The following is a 25,262-nucleotide window of genomic DNA, read 5'->3' as shown; positions in this document are numbered from 1 at the left end:
TCAAATATCATTCCATCTGCATTTCAATTGACAGGAAGTCCATATAAATAACTTGACTGGTTTATTTGATGGTTCAATTCAAAGAGTTTGAAAGCTCTAATATCAAACTTCTCTCAACTATTAAGATAATAACATAGTTGATATGATTTTACTAAATGTGTTTTTGTGCTTCATGGGAAACTCTCATCCAGGGACAATGTGAGATGAAATTGACTAAAGTTGTTCATCCCATATTTAACCCAAAGTTTTCACTTTACCTTTTGAAGTCACTGGGCCTGCTTTTATCATTAAATTTAATGGCTCTTGAGAATTGGAAGTTGAACATGCACTAGCTGTCATTCGAACTTGACACAAATATTTGAAGAGTTTCTCTTTGAAAATCATGCCCTAAGTTTTTTCTACACAGCTTTTAACATTACAACATGATAAAGCAATTGATGCACATAAAATTGCAGTGCTCGAGCAAAATTGCAGTGCTCGAGCTTATTTTCAGGCCTAAATGAAAGGGCGCCCCACCCTGCCCTTCCGAAGCCCCACTCTTCCCTTTTATTTATAAAAAGAAACAACTTTTTTTGGACATGATAATTTATAGATCTCTTATTACATTGTCATCAATTTATTCCCCATTGTAGACATTTAATTTGAATGGTTTAGTAATAATGGGAATAATATATTCATATATCAGATATTACCTGAAGTTGTGTGTAACTAAATGTAAGTAATTTTGTTGTAAGAATAAAGAGATACTTCCCAGAAGTATGTAGAAAGCCACCAGAATTTCACAAATGAAATCCAAACACTGACCAATGGAAAGCCTATTTATCAACTGACTTATCAACACTGTCAGTCATTATGATGTCAGCATACACAAACAACACTTGAAAGATACTTTCTTTATCTGGGGGTTATTTGCACAAGGATACAATCTGTGTACCACAACAGTGTCAACATCTCATGTAGGAATGTCAACTCAATTGCAAATATTTTGGTTGTGAAATGCCTCAAATTTTTTCAAATGTTAGTAACAAATAGTATATTTTATTTTTTTTAAACTTGTGTATATATATGCAGGGAAACTTGCTTGAAAGCTTGAATAACAAGGTCAATAAATATCGCAAGGTCCTGAAGTACCAATATTTAAGGAAGGATTTAATAAAATATGAATATTTTGAAAACAGCCAACATATTATTATTTCAGATTTGCAGTAAATGACATTTATTATTTAATTCCTGAAGGTATGAATTTAGAGCTGTTATTAACTCAACTTATATAATGTAAATATTACTTCAAGATAAACATGTATTATGACTTCTTTTATGTTACATTTTGCCAGTCAGCACAAAAAGCTATAGCCAATGTTTTACTTATTTGTGCTTGTTTGGAAGTCATACAAAACATTTTCAAGTGCACAACCAGTAACTGTGCATTTCACAATGATGTTTGCTGATGTCCCATACTACTGCATAACAGCTGCCTGCAGATCTTATCTGGCTTTGATAGCCCAACATTATGGCACTGCTTGCATAGATAAGATCTCCAGTTTACACCACAAAAGGCCATAAGTTACACAATAAATAACAATTTGAAGAAGATGGCTTTTTCATTTGTACGACAAACGGCACCCAGACAATCGGTACATTGCAGGTTTTTTTATTGGCACCCGGACAATCGGTACATTGCAGGTTTTTTTATTGGCACCCGGACAATCGGTACATTGCAGGTTTTTTTATCGGCACCTGGTAAATTTGTCGAGAAGGTTGATTCATGGCACCCAATGAAATTGTTCACCGGGACACTGGCATTTTCTAGCACATTTCTAAAAAGTGTCCTAAGATTTTAGTATTTGATGAATCCGCAAATGAATGCATTACTGCAATATTGCTCCCCCAAAAAGAAATCAGCAACCAGTTATAGGACAACTGAGAAAGAATCACAGTCCATGACAACTGAAAAGATTGTCAGACAGGTACACAAATCAACCTTTTTTTGTGACAAGTGCGGAAAACTCATTGTATTATTCATTATTATATATTTTCATCTTTCTACAGAACTTTTTTTTACTTATATAATGACAGAAACAGCTTTAATTCATTCTAAAACTTCCTCTTACTTGTGCAACGAGATAAAATTCACTACTTGCTACCATTAGCATGTCAGTGAAATATTATACAGTCCCTACAATTTGTCTGCTGTGACAATATAAATAATATAATAAACACTTCTTGAACAGAAAGAATAGTTAAACAACAGCATGTTGCCATGCCTGTAGTAAACATTCCATATTTTATATTAACTTCTTGTGTCAAAGTGACAAATATCAAGAAAACAACTGCCTGAAGTAAACAACCCCTATATTCCTTGTCTTGAAACTTCATATAATATTTATGTATTTTTTATTTAAATATAGCTTAATAAATATATGTAAAATGTTATACAACAAAACTGACGTAGATAGATTGAAAGTTACATAATATTCACGGAAAAGGGCCTTATGAAAAAAGGAATTGGTAGATGAATAAGAATGTATTATTACAAATATTACAGAGCATGTCAATAATAAGCAAACATAAGAGGAGCCTTCATATATGTATTACTTGTGCCTTTTATACATCAAATACCAATTAATACTCGACCAAATTAATTATTTAAGTTAGTCTGACTGTCAGTCTGTCATAAATTGTTAAAATTAATCATGCGAAAAATTGTATTTAATAATTAAAGCAATTAAATTTACCCTCGAGGCTAAATGATGATCAAATATGCCCCCTAGGAGTAAAAATAGAGATCATCGATTAAGATTACATTATAAGTCAAACACAGTTTACATTATAGACATATGGTTATTTAAGAATCTTCTTTTTAGCAATAATAAAAGCCTGAATAAAGAGCAACATAAACTGATTTTTAAAATGCAATAAAAGTTTTTTTAATGTAAAACTAAAAATTAATGAATTTGAAATTGTTTGAAAATATTGCAAGCATTTTTTTTATTACTAAATTTTTGTCCCACGTCTACTGAATTATAAATGTGATGCACTCAGTATTTTGACAGGATTGTTGTCCAAAACAGCGTCAAAACTTGGTAATATAATACATCCAGTATGTCACTTAGATAACCAAAGTGTCACCAAATCTGGCATAATTTAAACATTTGTCTCAAATGCCACAAGTTAAATTAACGATTGTGAGGTTTTAGACTAAAGAGGAGCTAGAAATTATGTCAACGGAGATATATGCAGTAATGTTCAGGCAATACAGCGACATAATAAGTATGCTCTAGTGCAAGCATATTACAAATCTGGTAAAACATGGCAATAGAATACAGCAGATAAACGGGGCATGTTGGCATTTAATGAAATACCCCACACACGCACACACACAGTAATTTTGTTGTCCCTAAATTGATGTTTTAGCAACAAAAAATGAAGTTCAGCATAATTGTAAATTGTTGAGTGTGATTTTCTTACGAGAAGTTCAAATAATGAACTACATTGTATATCCAGGCATGCGCTTTTTTAAATCTATGACATGTCACTTATGACAGATTTAGGCAATAAAATAAGCCCAGAGTGCGGTGTTCTATTTCGCATTACGTGAATCCATCCATAAAAATATTAATACTTCTAGACTCATTATGAATTAACATTCCACAAATGCCTTCACCTTCAATACGTATTTAGCTGATGTTTGTATGCCCGCATGACTGACCAAGAATACGCCACAGCTAAATGGACCGAATAATGACATTATTCTGTCAAAAGACGATATTACAGTATTTATACATGTCAGCGAATTACATCAACCAGTAAACCGTAATCTCTCTTGAAACTATGTGTCAAAGAAATAGTGTTTGAATGCAATTTTATTGCAAAAGTAATATTTATTCAATGGCGATCAATTGCTCTACACTAAAGGAGAAGTGTGATGCACAATATCAGTTTCAAGGAGAAGTGTGATTCACAATATCAGTTTCAAGGAGAAGTGTGATGCACAATATCAGTTTCAAGTCCAGTGTTCACCATCACTTTCAAGGACTGTTTTGGAAAATACAAAATATTCTATAATGAACTTTAAAGACAGCAGAGATAACAAGACTATTGCCAAGAAATATAAGTCCCCTACTGGTGAAACTCCACCATTTTCAGATTTTTTAATTTTATTTATTTATTTGTTGCCATAGCAACCAGAATTCTTGATGTAGGAACAAAATGAAATGTCTGGATAATGTCCATATTGCCATCTGTCCATGTTTCAAGTTTCATAAAAAAAATATAATGACTTTTAAAGTTATCACAGGATCCAGAAAAGTGTGACAGACTGACTGACAGAATGACCGACAGAGCGCAAACCGTAAGTCCCCTCCGGTTTCACCGGTAGGGGACAAAAAACACTTTTTGATTCATACTGCAACTCATACAGTATATTAAGCAAACTTTATTTTTTGACAACCATTCTGTGAAAGAAATGTGTTGTGGCAAGAGGGTGCAGCTATAGAGGCTAAATATGCCGAAACCATGGGAGTCAGGATTGAAAAGGCGTTCATAAAAAAGTCAAACTTCAGGAAATGTTTTTACATGCTAGTTCATTAACGCATAAGCTGAGTACAAAAAGTACTACCCCCTTCTTTTTGCCTGTTGTTGTTTTGAAAAGGATTTTAATGAAAGTTTACAACAATATTTATTGACTGTTATTTGGGACTGAAATATGAACACTATAATTCTTTCCAATATCACTGTACCAAATACATGAAATTGCAGAAAGATTATGCTTAAGTGGAATGTCACCATATTTATTTCTGAAACCAATACATCCAAAACATCCCAGTCCATCATAATTCAGGTTTATCATCAGATATATTTGTTCATTAAATATATGGTACATAATATCCCCGGCGAAATGTTGTTCATGATTTCATGAACACTTCAAGCCAATCAAGAACTGTTCATGAACGGTTCTGAAAAAGTTCCTGAGCTTGGTTCATGAACTTTTGGACATGAACTGTTCTTAAGACATGTTCATGAACTGTTTATGAATTATTGTTGAACATTTCAAAGTTCATGAACAGTTCTTCATCTAACCATAAATACTTAGTGATGAACATTTCATGCACAAGTATTTCTAATGACTTTTCTGAGACAGACTTTAAGGATCCATCATGAATAATTCATGAATTCCTTTGAGCTAGATGTTTCATACATATTTTTGAAAGTAATATTGAAATGTCTAGCATACAAATCTTGTAGATTTGTGAAACCTGTGAAGTTAGTATGAATATGCATAGTACTTTCACCAATGTAAGTTAGAGTTCTTGACCTGTTCTAGAGAATTTTAAGAACATTTGTACAAGAACTGTTCAAGAACTGCCTTCAGGAACACTTCAATAACTTTTTAAGGATCTTTCCTGTTCTTGAATTATTCTTAAACTATTCTTGAACACTTTAAGAACTTTTTTGAACAACATGTTTCCTTCTGATGTTCTTAAACAGGTCTACACAATGTTTTTGAACGTATGATGGACTTTTTAAGAATCCAATATGTTCTTAAAAGGATCTGTCATTGTTCTTGGAAGACTTAAAAGACAAGTTTAAGGACGTTTTAAGGACATCTGATTTCAAGAACAGTTTAAGATGATATCAAGAACTCAATGTACATTGCATTGCTGTTTTTACAAAGAAAGAATATTGTGTGCACAAGAAGTTGAAACGGAAGGCACATGGTTTATGTTATATTTGAAAATGTAAGTCTTTAATAAATTACCGGCTGAACTGATCAGCCATTGGTTCCATTTCAAGTTCTTTGGCACTGTAAGTGTAACCATTTCAGGGAAACCATTGATTAGTAAATGATTCTTGAACTGAAAATGAGACTATTCATAATCTGTTCAATACATGAATTATTCATGAACATATAATGCAAAGTTGTATTATGAAATTTAAAGAGTATTATCAAACCACTTGTATCTCAGTTATTAGTGTTATATTTAAATTATTGTTATATGTTGCTATCAATATGTTATGTGCTAATACAAGACTTGTTTCTTCTTACCCTGACCTGTTTGTTGAGCTTTAGTAACACTTATGATAACCTTTGCATAAATTGACAAATTCTTGTTCATGAATAGTTCATGAACACTTCATGCCACCTCAGTTCATGAACTCTTGAAGAACTATGGTTCATGAACTATTCACTTACAGTTCGTGAACAGAAAATGAGCCATTGAAAAATAGAAGGAAAATGTTCATGAACTGTTCGTGAACAGCAAAACCCTGAAGAATTTTTCAAGAATTGTGTTGTTCATGAACTGTTCAAGAACACTTCATGCCATTGATGTTCATGAATAGTTCATGAACATTTCATGCCATAATGGTTCAAGAATAGTTCATGAACACTTCATGCCACACAGGTTCAGGAATAGTTCATGAACACTTCATGCCATAAGGGTTCAAGAATAGTTCATGAACACTTCATGCCATTAGGTTTCAAGAATATTTCATGAACACTTCATGCCATTAGTGTTCATGAACAGTTCATGAACTAAAATTTCAAGAACTTTTCACAGACGCGGCTCATTTTCTGTTCATGAACTATTCATGAACAGTTCATGAACTCAGTTCACGAACAGTTCATGAACTGTTCACGAATTATTCGTGAACTGCAGAACAACATTTCGCAGGGGTTAAATTGAATGCTAAAATTTCAAATTGTATCTTCTTAAAACCTACTTGTGTACACCATAAACTGGTAGAAAACGATCATACTTCAGATAAAGGCTTAGACAAATATAATAAACTTAATTAAATACACCAAAGATAAACATACATTTTGTTTTTGTAAAGAAAGAATCAAAAGATAAGAAACCATAAAACACTGGTTTGACAAAGTAACACATTCAAACAGATCACAAAATTATTATGGCATAATAAAATCTAATGTCTGAAACTTGTGATATAAAATGTAGGCTCTTGTCATGTCATAAACATCAATAATATGGTAGGTAAATTTGCATGTTGAAGTGATACTAATTGGGGATCAAATCTTAACATAAAAGAGGATTTTTTTATTGCAAATTATATCAACTTTATTCATAGGAATAATGAAATATTGCTGCAAATGTCATGACTTAAATTGCTTACTTATTTTTTAAATTCTCTCTTATTGCTACAGATTGTAATAAATATTGTATGTGTTAATATACTGTACAAATAACATGAACACAATTGTTATTTTATATACACTTTTTCCCCAAATAGCAAGGTCTTAACATTTGCAAATATTCTTTAAAGCGGGTATATACGATTTTGTCAAATATTAATGAATTTATATAAAATGTGTAAAAAACTTATTATATACATGTATTTATTTCAATATAAATTTAAATAAAAGTTTAGAAGAACATGCGTCGAAAAATGCGAAATAAGCCAGATATTTAATTCTGAACTTGAAAACGGCTGTACTGCAGCCAAATTCGCCAGCATGTATATCATACATGAACGATGTGGATCTAAACTTAGTTTATCGGTTTATTTGAATTCCTGCAACGATATCTATTCATACGACATACGAACACTAACTCCAATCCTAATACAAAGACGAATGCTTCGGTTATTGTAGGAAAATATGTACGTCACAATCGGCTCGGGCCGCTAATTTGTCTTTGCGGCATTTAAAGAAATTCGGCTTTAATGTGTAATTTTTCTTGCCTATATTGTGTAATTGTAACATATTTTATCAATATATTACAATTAAACACATATAAAAAATCGTATATACCCGCTTTAACTAACATTTTTCACATGAACTGCATGTCGACAATTTAAAATGTGAAGACATTGACATTTGGTTATGCCATAATCTTTTAAAACATATTGGAAAAAGCTAAAAGCACAGCAAAAGTATTTACACTCGCTCAACAATCTCCTTATGGCAATAAATGTGACCCCTAGAAGGGCCCATCCAAAGGAATGGAGCAAATAATGTCCATCCCGTATGCATACTCACTCTCCGTTTGGGCGGACACCTCTACGACCATCAAGAGACACGCGATCACAAGGCCTAGTAGCATGTCTGAACATTTGTCTCATAAATCCTCAACGAGATACAGTTTTTTATGTGTTCGACAAGATCCACTCTTCAGAGCATTATCTCTGTGCAAACACAGCCATACTGTACCCCTCAAACAGGTTATTCAAATTTACAAAAAAAATCATTGATTTGCATTGATATCTTGTTCTGCAGAGTCATAAACTGAATTAAACACTCATGTACAAAATGTCCTTTCAATACATTTTCTTCTAGATTTCTGATATATCTGATAAGTAATTATCAAACAAAGTATCCATCTTCACTATGCGAGTTGCATGTAGATTTAATCACAAACAATAAAATCAAGTTCAATTCCAAATCCTATAACTCCCAAAGTTTATTCAACTTTAACTGTAATATCACATTAACATTTTAATCTGACACTCCTCTGCAACTTTCATATCACGCTAACATTTTCATTTAACACTTCTGTGCCAGTATTTATTTCACTGAATAAATACTGAATTTTTGTATCTCACATTTCTAAATGCACGAAAATAATCCCTATTGTAACAAGAGCTCACTCCCCACAACCAACTGCAGCAAACCGAAACTATAAAATGCCACTCAGTCTACAATCTGATAAAGCATTTACTCTCAGTTCAAATTTTTGATAAGTAGGTTGGCCCAGGTTATTATAAAGCACACACCAGGGGGGTTGACACAGTGCAGTGAGATTTAAGCCCCCTGGGGGCATTAACATCAGCAAATTATATGACATACACTCCTCATTAAGATGTCAATGTCTTAGATAATGGTCCAGAAAACTGCAAACTCTGTTAAGCACTTTGTTTATTGCAGTTTGATAGTTGGTCCCACAAACTGGTGTCTTCTGTATGGCAATGGCAAGATTGAAGGTGAAAAAGATTGTCACACCTGTGAAGGGAAGTAGTTAAACCCCCATGGTAACTGGGCTGGATTTAACTCTGCTTTCTTTATCAGAGGAAGGAAGTATTAATTTATGGGAATAATAATGGGTTATCTTTTAAAAGTTATTAAAAACAAGAGAGCTTAACCCTATTACCACTTAGATACTACTACTAGACCCATAGAAAGTTAAATTTGATTGAAGACCTTTCTTACTAGATTCAAGTTTTAAAGGCTTCATTTCCAACCCTAAGTTACTAATAAGCAGCAAACAGCATAAAGCCTGAACAGACTGTGAGTTACTCGCAGCTGGTCTGGTTTTATGCTTATTGTAAAGCCATTATAACTTTGTTTCCAATGAGGGAAAGGGTTAAAGACCCTAGGTCTCTCAACTGAGACATGCAGAGGATTAATTTAGTCGTGTTCTGACAAAACTGGGCATAATGCATGTGCATACAGTGTCATCCCAGATTAGCCTGTGCAGTCCGCACAGGCTAATCAGGGACTTCATTTTCCGCTTTTATGACATTTTTTGTTAAATGAAGTCTCTTAGCAACAAATCAAATTTAGGCCCAAAGTGTTGTCCCTAATTAGCCTGCTCGGACTGCACAGGCTAATCTGGGACGACACTTCACGCACATGCATTATGCCCAGTTTTTTCAGAACACAACACACTTGTTATGTGAAGCAGTTGTAATGTTTGTGTTTTACCTTGACTATAACCTAGTTTGTTTAACTTTGCATGACACAGAGACAGCATAGGAACAAATTAAAGTGTTGTCTTCAAAAGAAAATAAACTACAAGTTATCCTGAGGTTGTGGAAAATTTTGAACCCAAGGACTTGATTTGAAAAAACTAAGCATATGACCATTTCATGATTTTCAGATTTTTTTTTTTTTGGTTGCGATAGCAACCATTATTTTTGACATTGGAACAAAATGAAATGACGTGCATAATGTCCATATTGCCATCTATCCATGATTAAAGTTTCATGAAAAAATATGAAGAACTTTTAAAGTTATTGCAGGATCCAGAAAACCACCATTTTCAGCAGTATTTCTAGTCTATTTGTTGCCATAGCAACCAGAATTTTTGATGTAGGAACAAAATGAAATGACGTGCATAATGTCCATATTGCCATCTATACATGTTTCAAGTTTCATGAAAAAATATTAAGAACTTTTAAAGTTATCGCAGGATCCAGAAAAATGTGACAGACTCATGGACTCACAGAGCGAAAACCATAAGTCCCCTCTTGTGAAACCGGTAGGGGACAAAAACCTAAGCCTTGCGGTATCAGAGAATAATACTTTTTTTATTTCAAGTTTTATACTATTAAAGTCTACATAAATAATGTAGCCGTTTGGGTGTTCTAACCCTAGGGTCATGATTTGAAAAACTTTGGTAAATGAATGCTTTATGTTATACACCCAATATTAAACCCCCCTTTGTGGTTTTATAAATTTTTAATGTTATTTACTATATAAGTCTATATAAATCATGTGACCCCTGGGCTTGATAAGTTTTGACCCCAGGGACAAAATTTGAACAGACTTTGTAAAGCCCACCATAAAATGTTCCATGCAAAACACTAAACCTCTCTGTCTTGCAGTTTCAGAAGATTTGTTGAAAGACGTAAGTATATACATGTAAGGGAAAAAAAAGGAAAACAAGTAACCCTTGGGGAAAGGCCAATAATGACCAAGGATCGTCATTTGAACAAACTTTGTAAAGGACCACAATTCATTGTTCCCAACCAAATATTAAATATCGTACTTGCACAGATTCATAGAAGATTTTAAAATTCTTGACCATATAAGTCTAAATAAAATCATTGTACCGCTGGGGTGAGACCATTTTTGACCCACAGTTTTGGCCAGAGTTTTGTTGCACATGGGAAGCAATTAATACAAGAGGAAAAGTAACACATAGGAATATATAGTGACTACAATGTCAACAAAAGGGTAATAAACATTAATGTGTGCGTACACTTTATGTCTATGTGCACCTTAAAAAGGGAGGCTAATGCAATTTTTTTTACTTTGTTTATACCATGCAGAGTAGCTGCCCTTATGCCAATACCACAGTTTGTTACAACTTGATTTATAACACCATTAAATTTTGCAAGGCATAATTCCACCTGACTGTCTGCTAAAAAATATCACAAATTAAATTCCCATCATCCCTCTGTGTGTGTTAACATTCATTATAGATCATTCACCAGGGATGCTTTTTAAGATCCCAGACAGCTTGTTTTACAATTCTTATGCCAATGCATTTAAAGGAACTATTAATTACTGCTTAATGCTATAGTTGAAGTTGGGCTTCAAGAAGTTTGTTCATGTTTATGCATTTCAAATGATTTCTTACTTCAACTGTTTGAAAGCCAACATGACTTATGCAGTATGCATTATACCCCATAGTTCCTGCTCTTGGTCAACAATTGCTCAGGTAAGCTGAATAAAAAGGTTAGAGTGAACAAATGGTTGGCACATTAAATATCATAATACCTTAATACTTTTTAAAGTAAGGAAACACAAAGTAAACACAGAACAATATTTTTGTTATTATTACGACAGCCTTTGAAATCCATTTCGGAGTCATAGAAAGTCAAGGGTAAAATATAATTTCTATAAGTTCATGGGCATTCTTGAACCTGTTTCTTGGATAAAACCAGTACCTGTAGTCTTTAACAGTGGATACTTGAACACTTCACGGGTAAAGATTAGCTCTCAATCATTGTAAGTCAAGGATGACTTTTTATTCTTTCAAACACTGAAAATGTATTGTATTACTTTCAATTACTTTTAATCATCATTTAACCCGAGTTTCATCTTAAAAAGTGCTTGATACCAATTGATGGGACACTTATTTCCTACCACACTTACTTAATCAAACTCTGAATAAAGTTGTTGACAGCAAAATAAATATTTGTTCAGAACATCTTCCAAGAATCCAGTCCAAGCTTTTTGACAGACACATGTTCATTGTACATCACATCTCATCAAAACACCAATTGTTTACGAATATTACACAATGTTAATGCCCAGCGATGGCAAACCAATTTCTAAATTTTTCGTAGGCAAAAGGATATGGGTCGTGCTCTGTGAAAAGGGGATTTGATGCATGTGCATATCGCCTCAGCGCCCTCACACTACTTTGGGGGAAGGGGTCCGCAGCCCTTAGGAGGGGGAATTTTTGCGGCATTTCCCTTTTTGGGGGATTTTTTTTACTTACTCTCTCATTATTACATTTGTACATGTTTGCACTAAATTCATTGCATTTTCCATAATTTAGTATATTTGAAAAGATTAAATTGAAATAGAATTGAGATATAATAATCATGCCATGAGACACATCTTTCTATTAAAAAAAACAAGCAAATTCGTTGAATTGATATCCCCCGCCTATATACTTCTGGACACAAAAGTGTTATATTTGACACTAAAAAAAAAGAATTTTTTTGAAGATACAAAGGGCCATAACTCTGTTATTATCAGATGGTGTACAATGCCATTTGGCGTGCATCATCCTCTTATGCATATATATACTCATACAAAGTTTCAATAAAATCCGCCAAAGCACTTCCAAGATATGGCTCCGGACACAAAAGTGCCTATAGTAAAAAGCATTTTTTCAAGATACAAAGGGCCATAACTCTGTTTATAACAGATGGTGTACAATGCCATTTGGCGTGCATCATCCTCTTATGCATATATATACTCATACCAAGTTTCAATGAAATCCGCCAAAGCACTTCCAAGATATGGCTCCGGACACAAAAGTGCCGGACGGACGGACAGCTGGATGGACAGACGGACAGCCGGACGGACGGACAACGCCTAAACAATATCCCTCCGCCTCTGGCGGGGGATAAAAAAAAAAAAATTTTTTTAGGGGGAATTTTCCACCCCAAAAGGGGAAAAAAGTATACTTTTCAGGTGGGGGATTTGATAGATTTAGGGCCCTGCGCCTAAACTGGATTTTTGCTAAGAAGAGACTAATGGAATGTGACATCCCGGATTAGCTTGTTGTTTAAAAAGGCGGTATGTATAAATTTATGGATACGGTAGGTTTTATATGCAAGTATTGGCAAATGACAACACAACCTTCCAATAATTTATGAATGCTCAGAACTTATAACCCGAATCCATTTCTAACGCTGTCTTGTGACTTGGACCCCGTCATCCACGTTATATTGGATTAACAGTGTACTCTCTATCAGCAGCTACAATAGTTTCCTACTTGCCCCTTGGTATACACTTTCTGTCAAGCCTCTTTGATAGCAGGCTTGCATCATTGCTGTTTATCATGGCAATATGTCAATATATTCGTTTATTGGGCAAGCCTCATGCCTTTAGAACAAAAACTTACACCTAGTTTTATAAATATCAGATGTGGCTTTGACAAATGGATGTCAATTTCAAACATTATAGGTACACCAAAACCCCCCTTTAAGAAAATCTTGCTATGGCTGACACTTTTTAAAGCTCCTGATTATTTTCCTGTACACTTCAATGGTTGCAAACCCTGAAAATATTACTTCCCTGCATTTCCCTTTTCATTTTTTTGTGTGACCCATTCAGTAATTGGCAATTAAAATGACCCCTCTAAAGCCACCAGCGCTGGAAGGTAACTGTTGTGCACAGTTTGCAGCAAAATGACGGCATATGAGTTGAGATAGCAGACCACTTTTGGGTATATAAAAAACATGTGAGTTTTTTATATGATTAGTTTTAACCTCTTTATTTTAGCTTGGTTGCATAGAAAGCCTATGGCTTATTTGAAAGGCTCTCGAGTCCATTTGCTGGGACTAGAATCAGTACTTGGTGTCTTTGGGGAAGATCTAAAGAACACTTCCACAGTTGGGATCGAAACCCTGACCTCCCGATTACTAGGTGGAAACCATATCTTCTACACCACTGTGACTTGTAATCTTATGATTGATCCATATTTAATGTTGATTAGGTGATTGTCTGTGCATGGATTTCATTTATTGGTGCTTGCAGCAACTTATTGGCAGGACGTGGGTAAGTAAGTGCAAACTAGAAATGTGGGACAGCGTATTCAAAAAGATTCAGCACAAAAAAAAGCTGTCCAGTACACAAAACCGGAGATTCTACTGTCAAAGTCAGAGTACAACAAGAATGTAAACATATCATCTTGGTGTCACATGATCATGATAAAAATGCTGTAACTGGAGCAAAGTGGGAAACTGCCTACATAAGAGTGAATAATAAAAAAAAACTTCTTGTATTGTGAACCCAAACATCTATATTGTGCCAAGAGAAACACTGTAAATGCTTCAGCAAATTGATTCCAGAATTCCAGTGCTTACAAATTCTTCTTTATTTACATGAAGTCCTTCACCGCCTCATAAATCTCTGAGCTACTTGGGGAGACTAAGTTCTGAAACCTCCAAAACTAATGGTGCAAATGTCCACAGTTAGCAATTAAGAATGACATTGTACGGGCTTCTAGTCATTTACAATAATAGCTTCCTTTTAAATCCAGATCTTTGTGAAACAAAACACAATTTATTTCAAAGTTCGGCTGCCATTATAAAAGAGTGTAGTTATGATTCAGGGGCTTAACCACTGTTCGTCATCTACAAAACCTCCAATGATGGAGAATCAATACTGAAGTATTGTTATATATTATGAAATGATTTATATATTATGATCTGGTTATTTTAAAATTGATGATTATTTTATAACTTTAACATTAACCCCTGAATGAGCACTTTCACACTAGAAAATACAAGAAATTTTGAGGAGTAAATATCAGTATGAATGAACTAAAGTTTATTATATATAAGTACTTCTAATTGCCCAAATTATGACAAAGTCATATCTCAGAAAAGCACACAATTATTATAGCAGACAAAACTTCAATTTTTAACTCTTCTTCATTAGAAGGATTGTCATATATTCAGGATACTCTATACTGTATATAGAAATCTACATCATTGGAACTGAAAGACAGCAATTATTTAACTGTCTGGCCATTACACCACATATTTTGTCCCTAAAAGGGGATGCAAAAGTGTCACAAAACTAAATATTAAGAAGACCTAAAGAGACACTTCTACGGCTCCAATGTCGCAATTATTCATGTATCCCCACGTAATTTGGCTAGTTTACTAATCGAAGTGCTGACAGTGCTAGCAATCAGTCCAGACTTCCAAACCCTCTTTAAATCAGCCAGGAGTGTCGGCTTGTCCCTGCAATTATTCATGTCGCCTTTTTTCTCATATCGCGACCAGTAGAAAACCTCTCAGGAATCAAAAAATGTCATCGCTGCAGGATTGCAGCCCCGTAATTGTGCTGTTGTTTGTCCGCCTTTGATTGCCCTTATATAACATTAGTTACCCTCTTAAATACTGGTTTTCTAGTCACTTGATAATAACAGTGCTCAGATTTCTTGACATTCAGACATCCTCTCAGAATGACGTCCTTGATGCAGTCATTTTTTTATAGTCAGTTCTCATTTAATGATGTACTAATCATGGCAAACTTAATTTTTTCTATGATAAAGACACAATAAATTCTGAAATTGTTACATTCAGCATCTTTTCCCAGAAACAAGAACAATTGTCATTTAATTTTATAATGACCTCGTTGAAATAAAATACAAAATAACAAAGTCAGCACGTTTGTTTGATAACACCATACAATTTACTTATTCTCAACAGTATTCTACAGCCTGTAGATCAGTAGAAGCACACTGCAATTTGTGACCATCTCACTTTGTATTTGCTCCATTTAGTAAAATATAAAAAATGATGACAAAAATAATAGAAGATTTTATATATAATGGTATAATAAACTGACACCTCAAGTGGACAAATAACCAAAAAACAAGTAAAATTTGATGAAAACATTTCAATCTAATTAAATGAAAATACAGGTCATTGGAAAAACTCGTTCCTGAAAGTTAAGTACAATGTCAACTGTTTCTAATAAGTATTCATAAAAATACATAATTTATCCGCTTTTGTTTACATGTGTAATGCTTTATGTGGCAATGAATTTCCGTAAACAAGCGCGCACACGCAGACATTCAACATGTGAAAGGCCTGTTATGGAACCTGCCTTTGGTTGCTATAATGAATAAAACTGCTAACGCATATGCTCACAATTATGTTTAATTTTAATATTTGTTCGCTGTCATAATATTTGATATCCTTTGAAAATATATGCAAAACCAGCAAATGACTACAAATTTTATTTTGTTTATTAAATAAAAAGTTTCAAATGTATGCATGATACACCAATAATAAATTTAACTATTTGCAATTCATGCAGTACATCTGAAACATTCAAAACACTGTTATCACCAACCTCCATTCAAATTCAGTTTTGTTTCATTAAAATGCGTATTAACAATATCAGAAAGATGTATGTTGAAATTTCATTCAGCTATTGGTCCTTGACAATGCAGAATAGACCGTTCCAGAATCGATAAATTGACCGCCGCCATATTGTCAGTCACGTGACTGTCCGCCATTACACTACTGCCAACTTCTGCGAGTCAGCGATTCCTTAAGCCAAAGACGTAGCGAATACCCGCTTCGCAGATGTCGGATAAATAAATTACTGAATGAATAATTTTCAGACGATTATCACATTTTTTGTTTTAAATTGATTGTTTGAAGTTGAGATTGATTGTTACAAATAAAAAAATTAAAATGCTCTTGAGTGTTTGTTTTGTGTGTGTGTGTAAACAAGTGGTAATCATCGGCGAAAATTTGCCGGTTCAGTCGCTCATATTATTTTTATTAGACATTTTACTTATTACTTGTTACAAACAATTCACGCATGTATTGTTGTGTTGATTTTAATAGCCGCAACATCAAGCAGATTATACGTATTAAAGATTCTCGCGCAGTTAATTAACGCTAATTGCTTGAAATGGGTAAAACTCTATACTCTAAAATCATAACATATTGTATTAAGTATGGTATTTTTGATACGCCTTCCACTATTTTTCTTGTTCTAACTGATATCAGATATAAACAAATTGTTGTTTGGTTTTAAATTTAATTTTGTGAGCTGGAATGATGTCTCGTACAAAAATCCGAACTTTTGGGAGAGTGATATTGATCTTGACAATCTTTTAGGAGATTATATGGAAGATGAAGAGAAAGTAAATATATCTAGTTGAGTAGATTTTCATCTTTGGAATCATTTAACAGCTATAAACCAAAAATCTAAAAAAATGTATTTTATAGGTTTTTGCAGTAACTCAATACATATGGATAACGACGCTTGTTTAGTCAATTAATCGAAACGAAACTCCGAAAAAAACACATAAATAATATTTCAAAAATATATTATTTAGTGCCAAAAGAATTTATTAATACATTTATTGGCATTTTAAAAAACACGTCATTAGCATCAAAGTAAAGATTATCTGAAGACTGAAAGGCCGACAATTTGACACAACAAAGAGCTCTATGCATAAGCCATATTATTTTTTGCCATACATGCCATAATTTTTCAGACCAATTCCGGGACATTGAGTTAAATTGTCCGGGACTTTTGCCGATTTTCCGGGACATGTATAAAATGTAGCGATATTTATAGACATATGCATTTTTGGTAAGTTTTTTTGTTTCGCATCGTTAATTGCAAAAGTTCGAAAGCCTATCCGAAATACACTTGATCTATTTACGTCAAATTAAACATTACTACTTCCGTTACCAGATACAAGCCAAGTGTTTTCAGTGAAAGCGTTCTAAATATAGATGGTGACGTCACTGCGTAATTGTTATTAAGACCGGTGTGTAACGCGTAGTTGTTGATACGCCTTTATTTATTTATAATATTTATATAATAAATAAACGCTGCGCCATGAGCGCATGATACGCCCGTCGTTCGCCAATGAAGTAGTAAGGTAATAAATAACCCTTTGAATCATTTTTTTACTTCAGTTTATTTGTATTTGAATACATGGTTTATTTTATAAGTACATGAGCATGGAAATCACGAAATTTTGACGAACAAAGTCCCATAACTCTGGAACGACAATTCAGAATTCCGTCAAAAACAAAAGGGGATCAGGGTTTATCAATATTAAGATTGTGTTGAAATTTGAAAAAAATCCATCGAAGGATATTTGAGCTACAGTAGGACATTCAATGAAATCACGAAATTTTGACGAACAAAGTCCCATAACTCTGGAACGACAATTCAGAATTCCGTCAAAAACGAAAGGGGATCAGGGTTTATCAATATTAAGATTGTGTTAAAATTTGAAGAAAATCTGTCAAAGGATATTTGACGTAGCGTACGACATTAACAGACGGACCGACGGACGGACGGACGGACAGACGGACGCGGGGTATACCATAATACGTCCCGTCATAGACGGGCGTATAAAAAATCCATCGGGGGATATTTGAGCTACGGTAGGATACATGAACAACAATAACATTTAAGGTCACAGTGACCTTGACCTTAGAATGAATGACCTTGAAATGACCAGTGGTCATCTAAGTGTGCTTGCAAACCTTCATGTCAAGTTTGAAGACTCTATGTCCAAGCATACCAAAGTTATAACAATTTTAACATTTTAACATTTAAGGTCACAGTGACCTTGACCTTCAAATGAATGACATTGAAATGACCAGTGGTCATCTTCTAGTACTGGCCAATCTTTATTTCAAGTTTGAAGACTCTAGGTACAAGCATACCAAAGTTATAACATGAAATAAGAACTTTAACATTTTTACATTCAAGGTCACAGTGACCTTGACCTTCAAATGAATGACCTTGAAATGTCCAGGGGTTACTTACTAGTTCTGGCCAACCTTCATGTCAAGTTTCAAGACTCTAGGTCCAAGCATACCAAAGTTATAACAACTTTAACATTTTTACATTCAAGGTCACAGTGACCTTGACCTTCAAATGAATGACCTTGAAATGTCCAGTGGTTACTTACTAGTTCTGGCCAACCTTCATGTCAAGTTTCAAGACTCTAGGTCCAAGCATACCAAAGTTATAACAACTTTAACATTTTTATATAGCTACAGTAGGACATTCAATGAAATCACGAAATTTTGACGAACAAAGTCCCATAACTCTGGAACAACAATTCAGAATTCCGTCAAAAACGAAAGGGGATCAGGGTTTATCAATATTAAGATTGTGTTAAAATTTGAAGAAAATCTGTCAAAGGATATTTGACGTAGCGTACGACATTAACAGACGGACGGACGGACGCGGGGTATACCATAATACGTCCCGTCATAGACGTATTATGTAGGACATTCAATGAAATCACGAAATTTTGACGAACAAAGTCCCATAACTCTGGAACGACAATTCAGAATTCCGTCAAAAACGAAAGGGGATCAGGGTTTATCAATATTAAGATTGTGTTAAAATTTGAAGAAAATCTGTCAAAGGATATTTGACGTAGCGTACGACATTAACAGACGGACGGACGGACGGACGGACAGACGGACGCGGGGTATACCATAATACGTCCCGTCATAGACGGGCGTATAAAAAATCCATCGGGGGATATTTGAGCTACGGTAGGATACATGAACAACAATAACATTTAAGGTCACAGTGACCTTGACCTTAGAATGAATGACCTTGAAATGACCAGTGGTCATCTAAGTGTGCTTGCAAACCTTCATGTCAAGTTTGAAGACTCTATGTCCAAGCATACCAAAGTTATAACAATTTTAACATTTTAACATTTAAGGTCACAGTGACCTTGACCTTCAAATGAATGACATTGAAATGACCAGTGGTCATCTTCTAGTACTGGCCAATCTTTATTTCAAGTTTGAAGACTCTAGGTACAAGCATACCAAAGTTATAACATGAAATAAGAACTTTAACATTTTTACATTCAAGGTCACAGTGACCTTGACCTTCAAATGAATGACCTTGAAATGTCCAGGGGTTACTTACTAGTTCTGGCCAACCTTCATGTCAAGTTTCAAGACTCTAGGTCCAAGCATACCAAAGTTATAACAACTTTAACATTTTTACATTCAAGGTCACAGTGACCTTGACCTTCAAATGAATGACCTTGAAATGTCCAGTGGTTACTTACTAGTTCTGGCCAACCTTCATGTCAAGTTTCAAGACTCTAGGTCCAAGCATACCAAAGTTATAACAACTTTAACATTTTTATATAGCTACAGTAGGACATTCAATGAAATCACGAAATTTTGACGAACAAAGTCCCATAACTCTGGAACAACAATTCAGAATTCCGTCAAAAACGAAAGGGGATCAGGGTTTATCAATATTAAGATTGTGTTAAAATTTGAAGAAAATCTGTCAAAGGATATTTGACGTAGCGTACGACATTAACAGACGGACGGACGGACGCGGGGTATACCATAATACGTCCCGTCATAGACGTATTATGTAGGACATTCAATGAAATCACGAAATTTTGACGAACAAAGTCCCATAACTCTGGAACGACAATTCAGAATTCCGTCAAAAACGAAAGGGGATCAGGGTTTATCAATATTAAGATTGTGTTAAAATTTGAAGAAAATCTGTCAAAGGATATTTGACGTAGCGTACGACATTAACAGACGGACGGACGGACGGACGGACAGACGGACGCGGGGTATACCATAATACGTCCCGTCATAGACGGGCGTATAAAAAATCCATCGGGGGATATTTGAGCTACGGTAGGATACATGAACAACAATAACATTTAAGGTCACAGTGACCTTGACCTTAGAATGAATGACCTTGAAATGACCAGTGGTCATCTAAGTGTGCTTGCAAACCTTCATGTCAAGTTTGAAGACTCTATGTCCAAGCATACCAAAGTTATAACAATTTTAACATTTTAACATTTAAGGTCACAGTGACCTTGACCTTCAAATGAATGACATTGAAATGACCAGTGGTCATCTTCTAGTACTGGCCAATCTTTATTTCAAGTTTGAAGACTCTAGGTACAAGCATACCAAAGTTATAACATGAAATAAGAACTTTAACATTTTTACATTCAAGGTCACAGTGACCTTGACCTTCAAATGAATGACCTTGAAATGTCCAGGGGTTACTTACTAGTTCTGGCCAACCTTCATGTCAAGTTTCAAGACTCTAGGTCCAAGCATACCAAAGTTATAACAACTTTAACATTTTTACATTCAAGGTCACAGTGACCTTGACCTTCAAATGAATGACCTTGAAATGTCCAGTGGTTACTTACTAGTTCTGGCCAACCTTCATGTCAAGTTTCAAGACTCTAGGTCCAAGCATACCAAAGTTATAACAACTTTAACATTTTTATATAGCTACAGTAGGACATTCAATGAAATCACGAAATTTTGACGAACAAAGTCCCATAACTCTGGAACGACAATTCAGAATTCCGTCAAAAACGAAAGGGGATCAGGGTTTATCAATATTAAGATTGTGTTAAAATTTGAAGAAAATCTGTCAAAGGATATTTGACGTAGCGTACGACATTAACAGACGGACGGACGGACGCGGGGTATACCATAATACGTCCCGTCATAGACGGGCGTATAAAAATACTACAATACAGTACCGTTAGATCGTCAACTCAAATCAATTCACAATACATACAACCAATCACAATAAAACAAATACAACAAAACAGTACCAGTAGATCGTCAACTTAAAATCCGGACAGTCACACGTTAGTTACACACTTGTTTCTCTGCTACACACATTACTTTTTTAATCAACTTCTTTGTCGGTTAAACGTGCGAACATAAACTGCTTTTAATTTTTTACTCAGCGATGTTGGACTTCAGATGTGTGAACAACTATCCTTTGCCCTTACGCAGCGGGAAATAATGACGTAGTCGATTAAAGTCAATTAACAACCACATTAAACAATGCCGCCTTTTCGGTTTGACAGCACACGTGAGACAATCGATATGATAACAGGACCCCTGTAAATTGATCGATTTTGACACTTCGCGTAGTCTGCCTATTCGGATAGGCATTGTCATGGAGACGCTGCAGATATACACAGATTCGAGGTGCAGTTAAGCCTAAGATAAGGTACATGTATATATGGATTTTGTAAATTCCGGGACATTTGACAGATTTCCGGGACAGCGGGACAAGTTCTTCATTTCCGGGACTGTCCCGGACGATCCGGGACGTATGGCATGTATGTTTTTGCAGAAAAGCTTCAATAAATTACAATAGTAATAAATCTTATTATAAAAATATAATTATGAATGGCATAAGTACGTTAGTGCGATAAACACGTGAGTGATAGAAAGTGTAAGGGATGCATTGAATATAAACGTACTACAAAGCCCTATGAAAAGCGAAGTGCACGACAGTATTTACATGTAATTTTAATTTGATGGGTTTTGTACAGAGAATGACGCTATTGAGGAATATTAACATACAACTGAAAAACACAACTTTACATGATGCAAATTGAACTGTGTTTTCATGTATATTGAAAAATCGTTACTAGTGAGTATGAGTGGCAAATATCTAACATTTTAACACACATATATCTATATGCATATATTTTTTTAAACATTATTTACCCCCGTTGGTGTCAAATGTAATTTCTTGTTTTTATGATGTCGTTCGTGCATTGCCGTAACATTAAATCTTCATACGAAATGACGTAGTTTTAATTAACCGATACCCGCTAAATACGTTAAATGTTATGTTTTTAGGTAAATTTTATAATTATCAAATACTTTTTTTCATAAATTAAACCAGGGATTAAACGGGCTAGTATCTTTACGGTGTACAATTTCTGATATTCTATATTGGACATAACTTTTAATTTGTACAATATGTAACATATCTAATGTACGCAACTGTTAAGTATGTCGGAGGTAAACTATTAAACAAAATGACTGCTTAATACTACCAGAAAGAGAAGACATGGTGGCATCATCAATTGTGTTGAATGACCAGACTGTCATCTGCCACCCAGTGTGGTTTATGACACCCCGGGATGACACCATATTGTTAGTTAAGTCTGGATAATATCTGATCAAAACGAGATAATCGGATTATGCAGAACAAACGGGCAATTCAAAACTGGAATGCAAAGGATTACGCGATTTTAAGATCGATGCAAATAATCAAATGATAAATATTGCATTTAATTTAATTATTTTTTTTTAAATGTGTCAACGTGTTTCTTTTTCTAGACAAATACCAAAAAATGCATGTTTTTCTAACATTTTTCTTGTTATAACACTAGCTTAACATCTCCTCTAGCAGAAAAACTTTATTTCATACAATTTGCATGACAAACAAAAAAGTTTTACAAAAAGAAAGAAATTCATCCGTTGAATAATCGGCGCTCTCTTATATATGTTACAGGTTGTTAGGCAGTAGTGTAATGGCGGACGCGGAGAGTATTCAGGGGAGATAATTGGGTAATTACTAAATTCTGGAACGGTCTATAGCACAGCTCTGTGAAGCAGATGTCTACTGTCCAGTCAGAGTGATAATTTCATTTCATGGAACCCTCCTGGGAGCCAGGTAATCTACAGACAGGGAGCCAGGCAATCTACGACAGCTACATCATCCCCAGAAATGGTCACAAATCAAAATGCAATAAGCTCACTATGATCATTCAATGCTGCTATTGCAATGTGATGGATATGTGTATATAAGAGGACCATTTCTTTCAATATTTTTTCAGATTAAAAGCTGCCGATACAAAAGAATGATGCTATACTGACAAAACTTTTATCTCTGAACATTCATCAGAAACCTTTCTTTCCTTCACAGAGTGAAAATGTCTCTTTACTCATCAGAAATCTCTTTCTGGTTCATTAAGTTTTTGTGTGCAACAAAGTGCTTATTTTAAACACAAGAACAATAAAAAGAAAGGATAAATGGCCAAGAATCCTCATAAAATGACAATTTGTCAACAGGAACTGATATTTCTATAGTTAAGCAAACCCACCATGCTGATAGCCTGTTGCTAATGGAAAGGGCTTGAATTGCTTTTTGGTTGTAAAATGATTTATTAAGTTAGCCTTATTGTGTCTCAGGGCTACGTTAGCGTTACGGATCGCCGAAATCGCCATTGTCGATTACAATTTCTAGCTGGCTATTAAAAATAAGATTTTCATGAAATTGGCGATTGAAAAAAAAAGAGACCCTATACTTTACAAATGCACACTCTAAATGCCTGTTTTCAGGCCGTGTAAATCACCAGCAACATCGCTAAGATTTCACAGATAACCCTTACTGGAAAGGCCCCAGGGAATAATGACGACGACGGCCTAGGTTGATAATCCACATGGCTAATGTCTTAATTGGTCACGCTTTACACTGGGACCAGACTTTTCGAACATTTGGGTTACTTGGAATCCAATTTATCATCTGCATTATAATTACGCCAGAAACTATATATTCTTTTTTCATATAAAACTCTGAGTTGGCCTCAAAAATAAGCGGAACTAAACAATTCAAACTGTTACAAACTGTCCATAGATACATCTTCCCCCTATCATTAGAAAATATGCGTGAAGCCTTCTTGATGACTGAGTTTCTCCAACTTCCATATGGAGGAGTACTGGTCAGTTTGTAGCAAGGCTGCCCTCCAGAGGGGAAGAGATAATTGCATCAATTAGACTTCCTCTTGATGAAATTAGGGCCAAGCTTCTTCAAGCTAATAATTTCATATGTTGTCATAATTGTTTTACCATTATTTGTATGTGGGATATATGTCTTCACAAATTTGCAACTACTGGAGAGGTTGAACCCCATTTTGCCCTTTTAAAATTTTGTGATTGCAATTTCCATCTAGTTACTTCCATACAGTGCATTGGACATTTAAATTGTAAACCCGTGGTCAAAATTCAGTCTCTGGGTACTCTGTATGGCTAAACATCAGTGTTTTTTTCCTGTATTCTGCCTCATTCCCAATATTATAAGTCTATATTTTTCCTAAATGGGTTCCAATTAAAGGTTTAAATAACAAGAGCTGTCAGAGGACAGGGCGCTCGACTATTCAAGTGCTTGACAGTATAACGTAAGCCATCATGGGGAAATTGTTCATATTCAATAATTTATTAGACGATCTTTCAAAAATAAAGAAGGAATTTTTTTTATTTTTTTGGGGGGGGGGGGGGGCGGCGGGGGGGGGGGGGGGGGGGGGGTTGAGAGGGGTGGTATGATTTCGGGTGTGGTAATTTATTAGACGATCTTTCAAAAGTAAAAAAGGAAAAAAAAAAATTTTTTTTTGGGGGGGGTGGAGTAGGGGGTTTTTATAATTGTGGGTGGGTTGGGTTAATTTATTTAGATGATGTTAAAAAAAATTGGTGGTGGGGGAGGTTTGGGGGGG

The 25,262-nt window shown here is 34.7% G+C and overlaps 1 protein-coding gene across 3 annotated transcripts in view; it reads right to left on the bottom strand.

Annotated features, from left to right (window-relative positions):
* LOC127859995 (protein turtle-like) overlaps positions 1 to 25,262 on the bottom strand; it is a 266,899-nt gene that overhangs the window by 41,511 nt on the left and 200,126 nt on the right. Inside the window, exon 1 of one of the 3 annotated variants that reach the window (XM_052397673.1) lies at positions 8,000 to 8,722. The exons of the other annotated variants lie outside the window; for them this stretch is intronic. Coding sequence (XP_052253633.1) covers positions 8,000 to 8,063 — 64 coding nt within the window. The 5' untranslated portion in view covers positions 8,064 to 8,722. Of the gene's footprint in view, positions 1 to 7,999; positions 8,723 to 25,262 lie in introns of those variants that run through there. 3 annotated transcript variants of the gene reach the window in all.

This window comes from Dreissena polymorpha, chromosome 15 (assembly GCF_020536995.1).
Source record: "Dreissena polymorpha isolate Duluth1 chromosome 15, UMN_Dpol_1.0, whole genome shotgun sequence".
Lineage (NCBI taxonomy): Eukaryota > Metazoa > Mollusca > Bivalvia > Myida > Dreissenidae > Dreissena > Dreissena polymorpha.
The sequence above is the reverse complement of the archived record's forward strand: the minus strand, read 5'-3'. Positions and strand labels throughout refer to the sequence as shown.